General features: G+C 35.6%; 1 protein-coding gene across 2 annotated transcripts in view; it reads right to left on the bottom strand.

The window, feature by feature from the left end:
* PCLO (piccolo presynaptic cytomatrix protein) overlaps positions 1 to 16,573 on the bottom strand; it is a 401,981-nt gene that overhangs the window by 210,931 nt on the left and 174,477 nt on the right. For both annotated transcript variants that reach the window (XM_086610093.1, XM_086610095.1), the window contains exon 4: positions 5,176 to 6,459. In XM_086610093.1, coding sequence (XP_086466219.1) covers positions 5,176 to 6,459 — 1,284 coding nt within the window. The remainder of the gene's footprint in view (positions 1 to 5,175; positions 6,460 to 16,573) is intronic.

Genomic DNA, 16,573 nt, shown 5'->3' with positions numbered 1-16,573 from the left:
TTACTATTCTGAAAAATGTACTCTTGCCTATAATGACCGAATTATATATACTTTTCCAAAAAAGTCAGCAATGAAGCATAATTAAAAATTTTGGGGGTTGTATTGTTATATTTACATTTTTGTTCCCTGTTTAAGGGGAATTTACTGAACTATGTTTTTAAAAAATACACTTTTCATTAAAAACAAAGGATTTTTCCATCTAGATATATGATGCTTCTCACAAGAATTTCAGCCATGACATTTGATTGTTATTTTTTATTTTATTTCCAATGTTTTCATACTTCTAAAGACATACCCAACCAAACACACTGTGATCAATTTAGATGAGCTACCAGAAAATCCAAACATTGTTCAAGCTCAGAAGGTCTCCTAGGAGTTGATGGACAGATTGTGTCCCATTAGTGAATCTGTCAGATCTTGGGAGATGATGTGATTTGTAAAGCAGAGACAGAAGGCGTCAACTAAACAGTTAAGCTCAGAAATAGGTAGGCAACAACTGGTCATGGAACAACTCTAGCTTTTCTCTTTGTAATTTGTGATGGTGCTACTATCTGTGAGTCCAATGTATAGAACCTACTCAATGACCAAACCAGAGGAGACGGCAATGAATATTGCTATTGCCCACCCTCTTGTCGAACCTAAGTGTATGCCATGATATCGTTGCTATCAATAACAGGAAACCAAATACAGGAAAGACTGCTATTTGTAAGGAGAAGAAGAAGGTCTACAATAAGGAGGGATTTCTTCTATCACTAAAAATAAATGCGATGAGAAAATCCAACCTTCTTTTTAAGGCTACCACAACACAAACATATTTTCTATGATTTTTGTATGTATAGTTGTCTGACCTGTGATACATCATGCAAAAATTATCCTGCACATCACGTTTCGAGATCATATGCATGCAATTTACAATAAATAATATTTGGTCTTTGTGCTTTTTCCCCCTATTTCCTGCAGCCTGAGAACAAGGATATTGTCATTAGCTACTTCTATTCTTAAATGACTGGTAATTTATTTTCTATAGGGTTGGCCATCACATACACAAAGACAACATCATTATCAAACTTGCAAACACACTATAAATGTAAGATTTTTAGATGAGTAACAAAATATCGCAGAAACAATGCTGCTAAGGATCATATATATACTTGACTCATGGAGAATGAAAAACGTATTTTGATCGATACGAAAAAGAACACACTTTTTTCTTGTAAAGTGCTTTGGTACATGTTAAATTTCTGGGCCTTTCGGAGTAGTTTAATGGCATTTCTTCTAAAAGTTTGCCTACTGTAAGTTTTTAATACTGGATAAATTTAGCTCTAATACAGACATTGATGGAAGGATCTTTAAATTGAAAGAGGGTAGATTTAGATTAGATATAAGGAAGAAATTTTTCACTCAGAGGGTGGTGAGGCAGTGGAACAGGTTGCCCAGAGAAGTTGTAGATGCCCCATCACTGGCAGTGTTCAAGGCCAGGTTGGATGAGGCTTTGGGCAACCTGGTGTAGTGGAGGGTTTTCCTGCCCATGACAGGGGGGTTGGAACTAGATGATCTTTGAGGTCCCTTCCAACCCAAACCATTCTATGATTCTATGATTCTATGATTCTATGATTCTATGATCTTAAAACATGAGGAACAAAGAGACTTATAAAAACTGCCGTCTGGATAAGACTTTAAAAACAGCAAACGCAACCTCTCTAATGGTAAAAATTATATCATGTAGGATGTATTCATACTATTCTAGCAGTATTTCAACAGTGTCAGTGTCAATACATCATACAACTATTTTGGCTTAGAAGTTTTTGCTTTAGAAATTATATATATTCTTACACTTCCTCACTTTTAATATTCTTATTTGAAAATATAAATCTTAGTGCTTTAAAAAGTCCTATTGGTTATCAAATTCAATCAGAACTTTATTGAAAGAAAACTGTGATATAAAAAAACAAAATCTTGTCAGGTTTTTAATTATTTATAGCTAGCAATATTGCATTCTGTTGCACAGAAAAGAAAATTTAGTTTGGAAAGGAACTAATGATTTTTAAAAGGCCATTCTGTTTATAGAAGAAATAAAGATATCTACATTATTAAAAAAAAAGTTTCAGAGAGTGAAAAATTTGGTTGACTAAACTAGTTAATCTGTATTTGAATTTTTTGTTATCAAAATGAACATTTCATTTGTGTCCATAAAAACTGCTTACAGATAAGCCTCTTCCTCATTATTCTTTCTTCCTGGTCTGTGTTTTGTCATTAATGGCATGTGTTGGAATAATGATGTCAATTTACAATATATTAATTTCTACCTGGTTCCTCAACCTAAGCATGCAACCATTCCTCAGTAAACATAAGAAGGTACTAATAAGGGCACTTACATAAGACAGCTGATGTGTTGTAAATATATGTCTAATTTACACAATGGTAATGTGTTCATGTAGATATGCTGAACTACTTATTTGTTAATTTGGGAGTTCAAGATGACTGTTTTGTACTGACAAACTGTATGACATAATCATCCCAGATTTCTAGGCAACCTTGTTAGAATAGCTAACTGCTGTTGCACATGTTAATAGTCAATATTACAAGATGGTTTCTCAGAAAGAGGATCTGTAAGTCATGAGCAAAGTCAGTTTATTCTTCAAAATATTTTTGAAGAAATTGAAGTTTAAAATATTACTCAAAAAAGAGTATTTTTAATTAAAAAATAGCTTTACGATAAATCATACTTTGAGACTCAAATATTTTAAAATGTTTCAATATTTAAGTTACTTTTGTTTCAAAGGATGTCAGATCTCTAAATAAATAAATTTTCCAAGGATCACTCTACTGATTGTACTGGATCAGAACTTTAGCCTCTTCATATCTCTAGGGGCTTGCTGGGATGTTGCTCTCTTTTTTAGTTTTTAGTGAAAAATGAGGATAGTATTACTTACTTATCTCATTAGAATGCTACAAGAGTTAATAATTACCATTTGCACAGATTTGGATATAAAATGGCACCACCAGTTTGTCAAGTGCAGAAAGTATTAGTTTTTTTCCTTCCATCCCTGTTTAAAAATAGATCTATCTCAAATCCTTCATGTGATTCTGTCCTGAAATACATGTAAAATACATTATTCAATGTCTAGACATTGTCCTTCACCCACTGAAATGGAATCAATATGTGATACCCTAAATTGTTATCTCCTCTTTCGCTTCTGTCACATGCTGTCTTGGAGACAATTCTATCTAACAATGTTTGATGTACAGCACAAATAACATTAAAATACTTCGATACAGAAATTAAAAAGATGAGAGCTATTTTTATGAAGTAAAAGCTAGGTGAGACACCAGCGCTATCTTTAATTCTGAACAAATTGAGCTGCTTCTTATTTTTTTTTTAATAAATTTTCCAAGAAGCCAAATAAGGAGGAAAAAAGGGGAAAAAAGTATTTTTGTGTAAAAAAGCTATTCCTTTTCATTCATTTCTGTTTTGTATTTCCGAGTGTTCTAATCTTAAAAATACTTAAAAGTAGGTATCCATGGGTTTTATTTTTTTATTCATGAAACTTCTGCTTTACAAACTTCAGCTAAGTGTTCTTCAAAGTCTGACAACGAGAGCAGAAGAAAGATAATCCCTATTTATGGTACTGACTCAAGAATTCCTGATTACAGTTAGAAGGCAGTGGAAGGAAGTAAAATACAAGCAAAATAAGAGGGAAATGTATGTGTGTGCACCACATTAGAAATCACTAATTAATCTGTAATTAAAATCTGCTGCTATTACAGATGGAAATCCAATATATGTATCTTAGATTTGTGCAGAGTATAATATGCTTTCAACTACTTACAGAAAATAAAAATGATGAGACAGGACTGAGACTAGCGTGTGATGAAAATTTTCCCATATAAATGTTTTTCAACAGAAACAAAATGAATTTTTAACAACAGTAAAAAAATTCTAACTCTACTTCTTAGGTTTTGTGATATGAATTTAAAAAAATCCCCAGAATTGACATTTTGTTAACACAATTAAACTTTCTCTTCTTGGAAAGCCCTGCAGTAGTGCTTTATGTTTGATACAAGATCATCAAATTCATATAGGAGTCCTTCATATAGATCTCCTTCTTGTTTCCTCCAGAAGGGAGGATTTCTGGCTATGTTACTCTGAGCATAATTCAGAGATTCCCTCGGTACAATCAGGGAAGACCGTATCTCTTGATATCATCAAGAGGAGGAAACACAACATGTGATAGGAGATACATTTCAGACAGGAAAGTTGGTTTATAGAAATAATAGTATTTTCCACAGCACAATTTCTAAATGAGAATATTTTCCGTCCAAATACATTGGTTATCACAAAGAAAAAAAATAAAACAAAAAAACCCTTGACCTCTTTGACGGCGATTATTTGAAAACCTAATTTCGGCAAAGGTTAAACACTTTTCCTAAATCTACTCCTATTTTCGTAACATCAGAATCAGCACCTAATTTGCAGTGCTGATAGAAAACTCCATCATTTTTCATTTCTTAACAAGTTGTGTATATTACTGGCTCTAGCTGATAAAGTGACTTGTCAATGACTTCACATCCAGCAAACGCATTTATTTAAGAAATGCAGCCCTCTAGTACGTGCTGTCATAAATCCATTCACCTGACTTGAGATCCCACCAAGAACCCTACCTAAAGGTGCTCGTCCATACGAGACAAGCAAATGAAATACTAAAAAGATGTAAAGGTTGCACACTTCAACATACCATCTTCAGGCATCACAAAGTATTCCTCAAATGTTTATTTTACTTTAGTATTGCAACACACTGCACATCTTTTGTGATTAAGAACTATGAAAACACCCCGATTTTAACAATTAAACTCCAAAGTCCTAAGAGTCTACAGAAGCAGGTAAATAAGTCAGAAATATTGGAAAAATGATTAAACAGGAACTTTGCCTTAGTTTCAAACACTTAACTGCTTGAGGCTGAAAATCATGCAAAAAGTACAAAAAAGTTGTGTGTAGAGCATAGGACTAACTGGTGAAACTTTCACCCAATGGGAGTCATTGATTTTATAATTTAGAATCATCCCCTACAGTGAGTAACAATAAAGAGCAGGAAGACATAAAGGAGAGGGTCTGTCAGGATCAGATTCTAAATCGTAGTGAAGGAGAAGGGGGGTTGGAGGAACAAAGCCACTTACTATTTTTTCTCTCACTGCTTCCAAATGGTCAGTTCTTGGCAAAGGTGCTGTTTGAACAGGAATTTCTTCTTCCTGAACCTTTTCAGCTTTCAAAAACGTTTGTGGAATCCCAGTTGTCAAACCCTCTTTCTTAACATCCTCTTGCTTCTTAGCTTGCAGTCCCTCGTAAGGTGCTTCAACTTCTGCTTTCTGTTCAGCAACATGGTCTTTAGTCTCAGCTGTAATTTGTTCTTTTTTGTCCTCTGGATGTGGTGTGCTCTTTTCTGGGAGCACAGGTGTTTTATCTTCTTCCAATGTGCTCAGGGGTTTCTTTTGATCTGAACTTACTGTTGCAGGAATTTTATCTGTCGAAAGTGTTTTTAACAGTTTCCCTTGCTGAAGTTTTGATTCTTCTTTTTGAGCTTCCTGTTGGATTTTCTCCACTGATGAAGTTTTCACGATTTTCTCATGTTGAAGTTTTTGATCTTCTTTCCGAATTCCATGTTGGATTTTATCAGCTGAAACTGCCTTTGACAATTTCACCTCCTGTAGTTGTGCATCTTGCTTCTGAGCCGCTGGTTGGATTTTGTCAGCTGACAGTGCCTTTGCCATCTTCATTTGTTGGAGTTTTGGGTCTTCTTTCTGAATCCCATGTAAAATTTTGTCAGCTGAGGGTATCTTTGTCAATTTCACCTCTTGAAATTTTATGTCTTCCTTCTGAACTCCATGCAGAATTTTATCAGCTGAGGATGTTTTTGCCAGTTTTGCCTCTTGAAATTTTATGTCTTCCTTCTGAACTCCATGCAGAATTTTATCAGCTGAAGATGTTTTTGCTAGTTTTGCATCCTCCTTCTGAACCCCATGCAAAATCTTATCAGATGAAGCTGTCTTTGTCAGTTTTGTTTGCTGGAGTCTTGGGTCTTCCTTCTGAGAAACACGCTGGATTTTATCAGCTGAGGGTGTCTTGACAAGTTTTCCCTGCTGAAGTTTTGCATCTTCTTTTTGAATTCCTTGTTGGATTTTATCAGCTGACAATGTTTTTTCTAATCTCCCCTGTTGAAGTTTTGGAACTTCCTTCTGAACGCCTGGTTCTTCTTTCGGTTTTGCTGCTGCTGGAGTAGGCGGTGTGGAAGTCTTCTGAGGGGAATGTGAGACAGCGGGCATAGGCTGTTTTTGAGGAGTAGCAGGTGGTTTGGATACTGGTTGTGAAGGGCCTGTTTTCGGAAGTGGCACCTTGCCCATATCCCCAAGTTGTCCTGACATTGCCCTTTGGGTCTGGCAGTTTAAGCACAGCCATTCCTGCACCTGTGAGACAACAAATATATGAAGTTACTTATTTGAAAACTCAACAGTAAAATCATATGGTGCTTCCAACTGATACAGTTGAATACTTTTAATCTGACACTATGCATACTGAGGAGTTATTTTCTCTATTTGCTGCTCTTGCAGGAAGATCCAGAAAGCCAAGCTGAACAAATACAAAAATACACTGTGAAAATTAACAGCAATTACTTTGTTCCAAAATATTGATGACCTTTATATACAAAGTTTGCTTATATATTTCTAATATCCATTGTTTTCTAAAGCCTCTATAACCTATCAATAGGTCCCTCTAATTTTGTAAATCTGAGTAAAAGGGAAGCAACTGAGACTCACAGCTCTTTGTGTTTATCTTCAGAAGTTACCTTCCCCTCTTGAATTTGTGTATATGTATCAGTGTATAAATTTAATGTGACTGTAACCAAAAACGAAGATCAGAAGATCACCTGTCTGCTTTCTTTACTACTAAATCTCTGCTGCACACTGGCTCCTTTTACTCTTCTTCCCAGAAAATCAAGAGAAAAGGACAAATGCTTATATCTGTGCAAAGATTTTGTTGCCAGTTGCTTAGCTACTACATGAGAGGAGTAATCAGACTGTTTCCAGTGGGATTTGGGGTACAGTTCCTTCAGAATAGCAAAAGGAAATTTTAACACAGAAAAGTACTGAAAGGAAAGAAAAAGTCTGGAATCTTCTGGATACTAGGATAGATAATGAAGCTCTACTTCAGGAATGCAAAATGAGCTTTACTGGAGGATAAGAGGTCTATGCTGTACATTAAAATCTTTGTATGCTTGTTTTTAACTCCTTTTTCTGTGATGACAGAAGGTCTCAGTAATTCAGTTAGTGTATTTCTCTCATTTAGAGAACCTAGTGACCTACTGAATATGAAGCACATGAAAAACAGAGCAAAACGTTCTATCAGTATTTATATAGGCAACACTGCAGATAATATTAGGATAGTATGGATGACTGATCAGTTATAGACCATTGAATATTTCAGAATATCCAATGGTATATAATCAGCTGCCTAAAAGATGCAGCATTTAGTCAGAAGAAGGGGGATCTGGCAGAAGTGTGCAACCCCAGAAACATTCATGCATTTTGCATTAACAAAATGCATGAAAAAAAATTTATACAGTAATAAATGAGGTAACATCCAAAGCTGACACTGGAGCTCTAGCTCTGTCCCTGCCAGCTAAGAATGCCCAAATGACCGAGGTGTAAGCACCAGGCTCCCTGCTCTCCTTCTGACTCCATGTAACCTTCCTTTCCCAGTGTAAAGAAGGGCCTAACTTCAACAAATGCACTGGCAGATTTTCCTACCAAGAGTACTAAACACTTGGTGATGCCAGCATATTGTCATTGATAGGGTGATAAGGGTTGGTCATGACAGGACCACAAATGGCTTTTCCAGATAGTTAACCAGAAGTGAGGCATCCTCTATTCACCTCTAACAATGGAGCTTACCAGCTCAGCTCCCACATCCCAACCAGGATATTTCTAAGTGCATTTGTGATTAGCACAGTTTCTGTGTACAGTAGGTATGTCCAGGATACTATGATTTTTGGTATCTTTAGAACTTAGTGCATTTTCATAGAATCATAGAATCATTTGGTTGGAAGAGACCCTCAAGAACATCGAGTCCAACCATTCACCCTGCATTGTCAGGGTCCTTAAACCATGTTCCTCCTTTTGAGACTAGCTTCTTTCAAACACTTTCTGGAATTATCTAAAATCTACCCAAACCTCAATTTATTAATCCTATCTGCATGCTTCAGATCCAAATCCCATTGTTAAATGAGTTTACAATTCTCTTGGTTTTAAATTGCTTTTCAAATAATTGAATCACTCCTATGATGCTGTCCCTTTGAAAAAAAAGAGCTGATTAAGCTAATAAGTGAAATACAAATTACAAAGAATGCAGATGAAACAACAATTGCATGTGAAGCAAAATTAAGCAAGAAAAGCTCGTGGGCTAATTTTGTTGAAATACAACTAAGGAGAGGCTATTTTACATATAAAATTATTTTCTTTGCCTGACAATTTTTGTTTCAGGCACAGGAAATGCAAGAATGCATGTATTATCATTCAGGTCACCTAACAATTGTCTTGTGTATTTATTATTCTACTTTTACAGAAAATGATCAAACTAGTGAGTCGTTGTAATTGACATAAATAAATATTTATTAAAAACATTTGGCAATATTGTCCCAATAAATGCAGTTTATTGACTGAATCAGCTGTCTCCAAAAGCAATGAAGCCCCTAATAGCTACTACATCCTTTGCAATTCCAAACTGGATGTGGCTCTGTGTCGGACTATCAAATATAATTTCGGTTTAGTTTTTCTGTGGAAAAAACCATTAAAACATAATCCTCCAGGGAAGTTTGTTCTCCTCCATAGGCCTTAAAGTGCCAAATACACATCATTTGTCTGGGAAGCATGAATTAAGAAATACAAACAAGAGTAACTTCTTTTTTAATGTGTAAAATATAAATTAGTTCTCTTGCAAATATTTCTGTAAGAGGAGTTTATCTGGAGTTTTTACTACAGCTTCATCCCTTTTTATGGGCAAAACCATTTTTTTCCTAGAAAACAATCTTGGAAGCCATAAGTATGCTGTGAACTGTCTTTTATAAACTTAAAATAGAAGTAATATACCAGGAAAAAAAATTGGCCCACAGAAAATCAAGGTGTTAGTATTATCAGGAGTCTGTAAGTGCCTAAATATACTAGATAACATTTAGCATAAACAGACTACAGAAAAAAGATACAATTTCATAGAATCTTTAATTGGTTTTTTTTTATAAAAAATGTAAAGACCTCTACACAAAATTGACTGCATAATTATGATAGATTTATTTATTTTATTTAACTTATTGGAGGCCCCAAAAGATTTAAACTCACTAAGAGGGTATTCCAATCAGCTTGACAAATACTTATTTCACAAAGTAAGCAGAAATAATATCAGTATTATTTGTGCTAATATAGCTTCTCTCAGGACGAGGCATGGGAATAAGACAATACTTAAATGTTATTAAGCTCCTCCCAATCTAGCTTTAACCATCTCTAATTTCATAAAAACATAATTAAGTGGCTTCTACAACAAAATAATCCATGGTTCAAGAGTTTGCTGAATTTCACTTACATGTTATATAGATATTCTTACGAACGTGTTACTTCATACATTAAAGGCACATGTTCTTTTCACAATACCATTTGTTTGTGACATAATTTACATATATTTCCTTATAATATATACATACCCAGTTTCTAGTGTCTTTATGTTTGCTTCTTTCTCTATATCTACATTTGGCTTTTATTACTTCTTCTAGCTTTGCTGGTTACACAGATCCTATTTAGTATCTCTTCACTTGCAGCCTACTCACTGCTCATACACTTGCTCCTCAGATTCATCGAGTCACATCTCTTGCCTCATTTAAATCCTTCACAGACTCAGTTCTTTGAACTGAATAACTTTAGCAACTGTAGTAATAGTATTAAGTATTTAAAAATCGAAACAGTTACCCAGCCACTGTTCCCTCTCAGCTTTGCTCCCCGTCCCTACTCAGCCTCTTTTCTCTGGAGTAAAGTTCTTCAGCTCAAGAACTGTGCTTTGTGCTTAGCACATAGGAGAACAAGTCTCTTAAAAAGGAAAATAATGACAATTAACATGAACAAAGGAAGGTGATGATGAGCAAATCGGCAAACTGCTGGAAATCTTGTCAAGAGATAGAAGTCCCAGTGTTGCCTCCCTGGCATACTGATGCAAGTGATGTTAGTGAAATGACCTGGAATTGTCCAGATACACAGTGATTTAATGAATCTTGCCATTGTCCTCTTGGACTTTTGTTATAGCTGCATCCATTTACCGCTTTATTTTTTAGTGTTGCTATATAGGCATGGCAAATAGTCCTCCCAAGCCAAGTGTTTTAAATTCCAGTCTAAGTTTTTACAGTCATGGGGGTATTTGAACACAAAAGAGCCTATAAAAACCTTGTATTACCAGCCCTTTAGCTCCTGATTCTCTGTCAGAATGGTTCTCTATAAAATCAAATTTTGTACCAAGAAGTCATATGCCTCAGTTTTAGACTGGTCTTTTCCTCAGTTAACCTCATGCCCTGAACACAAGCTTTTCCCTAAGGGTATCTTTTCAGTTAGCCTGTCAACTCAAATTTATTAGGACTTGGGAAATGGACATCATCTTCTTTCAGCAGCCTTCACTCGATAAATCTTCTTAGTTCTTTACAGAATTCTTCGCACCCTTTGGTTCCTGAATTGGCAGTACACACTATTATTGGCATCACAAGTGATACAGTGTGCCTTCATATTCTGAACCCACGGCGCTCTCCCTGTGTTTTCAGCAATCCTTACAAACCCCTACTGCCAGACAGAACAAAGTATTTGTCTCACAAAGTTCTCCTCATTCAGTTTCCTAATAAACAAATGTCATCATGAAAAGGGCATACATCTAACATTCATTACAAACGTCTATTTTTCAGTTGTCATGCAAGAGCTCGGGCATTTCAGTTCCTTTGCTTTTGTATTCGCACACCACAATGTTAGATAACTTCAAGTTGAAAATAATAGGTCAACTATTCCATCTCCCTGCCAGCCAAGGATTTTTTATTGCAGCATGTTGATAAATTCATTACCCATTCTTGGTAAATGCTAATTGGTAAACTAAAGCTTTTCTCTAACTGAAAGTAATTCGAAGTACTTAATATATTTGTGAAGGTGAAAACAAAAGCTTCTTCCCATAAAACATCTCTAAGTTACTTCGGAAGGCAAATGCTTTAGTTTCATTTAGATACCAACAAACTACCTCCTTTGTCATGGTTAGATCATATCTTTATCCCTTCCTAATTCTTCCTCCTCACTGCTCTCAGTAAAACGAAATCATAAAACCAACACAGGAATGAAAAAGACATTAAGAAATAAGTCTCTGAAAAATTAGTATCTTTATAATTTCACTATTTAAAATAATCACATTGCAAAACAGAATCTTTATCAAAAACGTGCTAATTTTTATAAAAATCTGAATATATCTATGAAAAGAAAAGTAAGCTTTTTCTCCCGAATTAACTCATATACAAAACAGGTGGAGAAGCAATACAGGCAGTCACTAAAATATTTTTCTTTTTACTCAAATTTGCCATTTTCTTTTTTACGAAGTATAGATTTGACTATGTTTCTTAGAAAGCACAATAAAAATACATCTAAAAGTAAGACATCTCTGGCATAAATACTAATACAAACTAGTTGTTCTGAGACTCTAAGACAGTTTTACCTTGGATATTTATTTTCAAATTATTTGGTTTTTACTTTCACAAACTTGTACTGCATGTGTCCAAGATCTTGTATGAATATATCACTTAATGAAATAATAGAAGTAACCAAATTGTCCACCCAGAGTGGAGAAGCAATCTGATGAGCATAGCAAACTCCACCTTGAAGATAAGAAAAAGCAGGAATTTCCAAAAATTGAGCTAAGTCAAATTCTGCAAAGGAAATTTAAACAAGCAACAAAATATTTAGTATACTTGTAGATAAAAAGATATCCATAGTGCAGTAAGGTTGCTTCAGAGTTAAAGGTATGGTCCACATAAAATGTGCTTTAATGTCAGATTTTTATAATATTGAGATTTGACACATGCAAATGTCAACAGGAAAAGAGCACACAGAATGGAAATCATCATACTGGATGTGGAAATGCATGATTATAATCTAATAGTATTCATTAAAGTACATTGGCATAAGAAAGCCAAATCAAGCAGCTATGAGATATACATAATCCACTCAAACTGAGTGACAGTTTACCCACATTCAACTCACACCCACTTTTATTTAATATGTAGAAGTGTTCCTGGAAACTACAGCTCTGCTAGTCCAATTCAAATGTTTACCAAGTTTTAGAAAATAATTTTAAAGAAAGTTGAATTGATCCTCGTGATGAAGAAAAGGACCATGTACTAAAAGGCAATATGAGTTTACTGCAGGAAGACTCCATCAGATAAATCTTGTATTTATTTATTTTTTTTTAATAATATGAATTATTCTACAGGTAAAAATGAAAGTATTACATGTTGAGTGTAACTGGATTCCAGAACAATAACTGAACCTGTGCCACCGTCAAATGATAAGTCAAATTAGCAGAGATAAATCAAGAAATTGCCAGGCAGGGAAAATGCATCTCTTATAGAGGGAAATTACCCTACTTTCTTCATCAGTGTTAGTTAATTTTCTCATGTTTTAGTTACTTTACAGTAGACACGATGAAGGCTTTGGAAGCCTTCACATCCTCCTAACCTGGAGAGATGTATTGTAACAAGAGGCTGCAGACACTCTTCCTCTTGTGAGGTTCCTGTCCTGCTTGTTACAGAACGGCTCTTTTTGCAAAGAGGAGAGAAGGAACTCTTGAAACCCTTGGACCAGAGGCTCAGATGTCTATGATGCAAGGCCTAGGTTGGTGCAGCACAGCTGTCAGTTCTCAATTCAGTTTTACTGGGAAAAAAGGCTGTTAAGATGCGAGAAGCTGTATGAGAGAAAGCAAGTAGCCAGCTTGGCAGAGACAGGAAAATATAGAAAAGTTTTCATAGATACTGAGTGGCTGTGGAGGTCACAGGCAGTTTTCCAGGATCATTCTCCTGAATTAATACACATAATAAATTTTGTCTAAAACGTCACTTAGGATCTTAAACATATTTTTGGATTTCATCCTCAGCAGAGAAAGCTCTGCAAACAAATGCTTACTCAGATGGCTGATTTTTGGATAAAAAGGTTAGAAGAATATGGACAATTTAACCTAGGGAAATGAATCCCACAAGTATGACTTATATAGGAGGAAAGGTATACTGGCTGCAAACCAAATGGATATAAATTGTCCATGGATAAATTTAGGTTTGAAACTAGAAGACCTTCCTTGCCATTAGTGATTTGCAGTTTGGAGCACGATACAATAGGAGTGGTGGTACTGAGAAATGCAGCTGATTTCAATACATGATGTGATTGCCAACAAAATCGCTCAATGATTCACGAATTCACAAAATCCTACCAGTTTTACAAACTGCATTCCTGTAAAAGTACTCATGAGCAGAATGCATTATATTATTAGCACCGAATAGATTCACAGCATTCAGCCAACTTTAAATGTCCAGCTGTCTTTCAGCCACCAAAGAGAGATCATAGAAATCCACAAAAGCTAGTTCAGGTAAATGTAAAGTGTCAATTTAAAACAAAAACCAGCAAAAATTCCTGCAGAATAAAGTTTGTCAACAGAAGGAGGAGGGGATTACTTTTTTAGTTTGAGAATGCCTTTTTTTGTTTGTTTGAAGTCGCAATCAAGTTGAGATTGTCATCTGAACAATGCAAAAAGATCAGCTTTTATCTCTTTCTCAAATAAAGGCTTTCAGCCTATGATTGAGGAAGACCAAGTTATCTCAGTATCTCAGATTATTGTCGCTAATTGCTAAACTTACTTTCAAGTCATCACAATTATGAAATATAGCAAGCTATTATCAACTTGTCCATTGCAGAGTTGTGTCTGTACCCAGTTAACAATGCCTATGTGACTTGCTGGTGCATACACCAAAAGTCACAAAAACTGACATGACAAAAAATGGATTTGCCACTGGGAAGCTAATATAGAAAAAAATGAGCGAGAGACTCTTACCTATTTTTCGTGTATGCATCAGCAGAAATATTGGCTATATGCTTCCTGCCTACTGCTGTACATAGCTATCGAAGAAAATGATTGCTATCCAGGCCTTTGCAGCCCAATTACAGTCTATACACAAAGGTCTCAAAAGACTTTGGTCGGTGTGTTGGAAGATACAACTAATATCAAAATAAGAATAGAATCAATCTTACTTCTCTTCATGTCAACTTTGAAGCGCAACAGAAACTTGGAACAAAAAAAAAGCCAAAAAAAATGATACTTAACCTTTGCCTGGTAAAAGGCATTGCCACTGACAGTGCTGGTGCTTGTTCTGCACTGCGATACCTCAGCAGTCTGCTTGATGAGTTGCCACTCCTGCATGCTGCTGCAAGGCACTCGGCTTTTTTTGCTTGATGTCTGATGGGCAGCAATAAAAGTAAAATCTATTTTATTCTATGGCTGCAGTCCACAATCTTGTGTCTTAGATTATGGGAAATCTAATCATTACCAAAGGAAATAAAGTGGTTCTAATAAAAGAAATCTTAAATTTCTGAATGCTGTTTTAGCCTGCCGTCTTCAGAACATGGTGTTTTGGAGTAAAACTATCATTAAATCCCTTAAAAATTACCTCTTGATTTTTTTTGCCTTCAGTTGCTTTAAGCATCTTCCAGCATCTCTGAATGGTAATATATTTCATGCTTTTACAGAGAGAAAGAAATATTCCAGAATATTAGAAGACATATTCAAATCACATAAGTTCAAGTTTATTGGAACTATTGTATAATTATTCAGCGCAGTCTAACTGAACACTTGTTCTTTAGGTTGTTAAATCTTATTTGCACTTAGCATTGCTCAAAACACTGGGGTAGGGGTAGGCACTACCTAAGCAGGTGAGAAAGCAGGATTTCCACTAAACTGTGGATGTGTATTGTGTAGACATTTATAATTGCAGTTCGCAACTTTTACCTTTAATGGAGAAAACTAGGAGCATTCAGGAGGCAGTTAATCTCACCTATCATAGGGTGTTAGGTAAAAAGGCTGGCACTGGGTGCATAGTTACCCCCTTAAAATCTGCTCTGGAGCATTTATCCTGAGTGCAGTGACTATGCACAACCACTATTTGGATCTTCCCCTCCTTTTTGTTTTTCCTTATCTTTAATGTCTTCCATTCAAGTTTGTGTTCACTTGGTATTAGAAGCTTTCAGGGACTCCGAATTTCTGAATAAACACATCTTGGAGGCTGGACTGACAACAACAGCTTAAAAGCTCGAAAAGGTGTCCAACAGTCCACCTATGTTTCTAAAGGGTTGGTACATCCCAAGAAATTCTTCTCTACCTCGTTATTATCCTGTCAAACAAAGCCTGATGACCTCCACAGGCCCCTTCCAACTGCAACCACTATGTGATTCTGTGAATGCGCTAAAAAACTAATGCCCTGGCACCAGAAACTGTAACATTTTATTCAGTCAAAAGGTTTCAAAGACTATCCCCTAAAATCTAAAATCTTAAAAAGGTTTATTTTATAGAGTGATAGAGCAATCAGTAAGTTAATACTAATGCCCTAAGATTTTGCTTTGGCTCCAGAATTTTCATTCTTTTATGAAAGCACTCATGGAACTTTGTCAGCTGGTTTGTTGTCGCTAACAATCTCTTCTTTTTCTCCCCACACCAAGTGTCAAAGGAAGAGTAAATACTGCAGTAAATACTGCAGCAGATTATCAGAGAAGTGCAGAGGAATCAGTGTTTCTCCCATGTGTCTGCTCCTTAATTTTAGTAGAGTTGGGACTGCTGAATATTCAACTCAATTACGAACAGATGAACTACAGAATATGACAACACAAGGATGACCTAATTCCTCAATTCTGACACGTGTATGCCCTTACCTTACTTCAAGATACATCCCAGCACCTTCAGAAAAAGCTCAAATTTTGTGACTTTTTAGCAACTGCTCTGTTGTTTGGGAATTTTTGTCTTAGTAATTAAATTTGATAGATGAGAGGATTTTTATGTGTATAGCATCTGTGCATACTTTAATTTCTTTAGTTATTTTACTTAAGGCCCTTACAGGCTTATAATTATGCTGTCAGTGCACAACACTGGTGTATACCTCATCATAGATGCAAAAGAAGCAAAGCTGTCAAAAAATAACTGCTTTTTTATTCTGGAGGGGGAACACTACCACACTTGTTTTTACTCTGCACCTAAATGCACTGTCATGTGTGTGTTGCTCTTTTTCATGCACTGTTATAACAAGATGACTAATAGTCTTCCTTTGTGTCAGCAGGTTTAGCTGTAGGGGTGCTGTTGCCCAAAGCAAAGGAATAAACGGCCTTCCTCCTCAGTCTTACTCAGACAGAGAGATTCCCATCCAGAATTTTACTGCCTCTGGTCTTGTTACCATGGCAAAACTGGCCCTGAAAGAAAAAACAACAAAGTAGA

Source organism: Tauraco erythrolophus, chromosome 4 (assembly GCF_009769465.1).
Source record: "Tauraco erythrolophus isolate bTauEry1 chromosome 4, bTauEry1.pri, whole genome shotgun sequence".
In the NCBI taxonomy this organism is placed as follows: domain Eukaryota; kingdom Metazoa; phylum Chordata; class Aves; order Musophagiformes; family Musophagidae; genus Tauraco; species Tauraco erythrolophus.
This window is presented reverse-complemented; position numbering and strand designations above follow the sequence as displayed.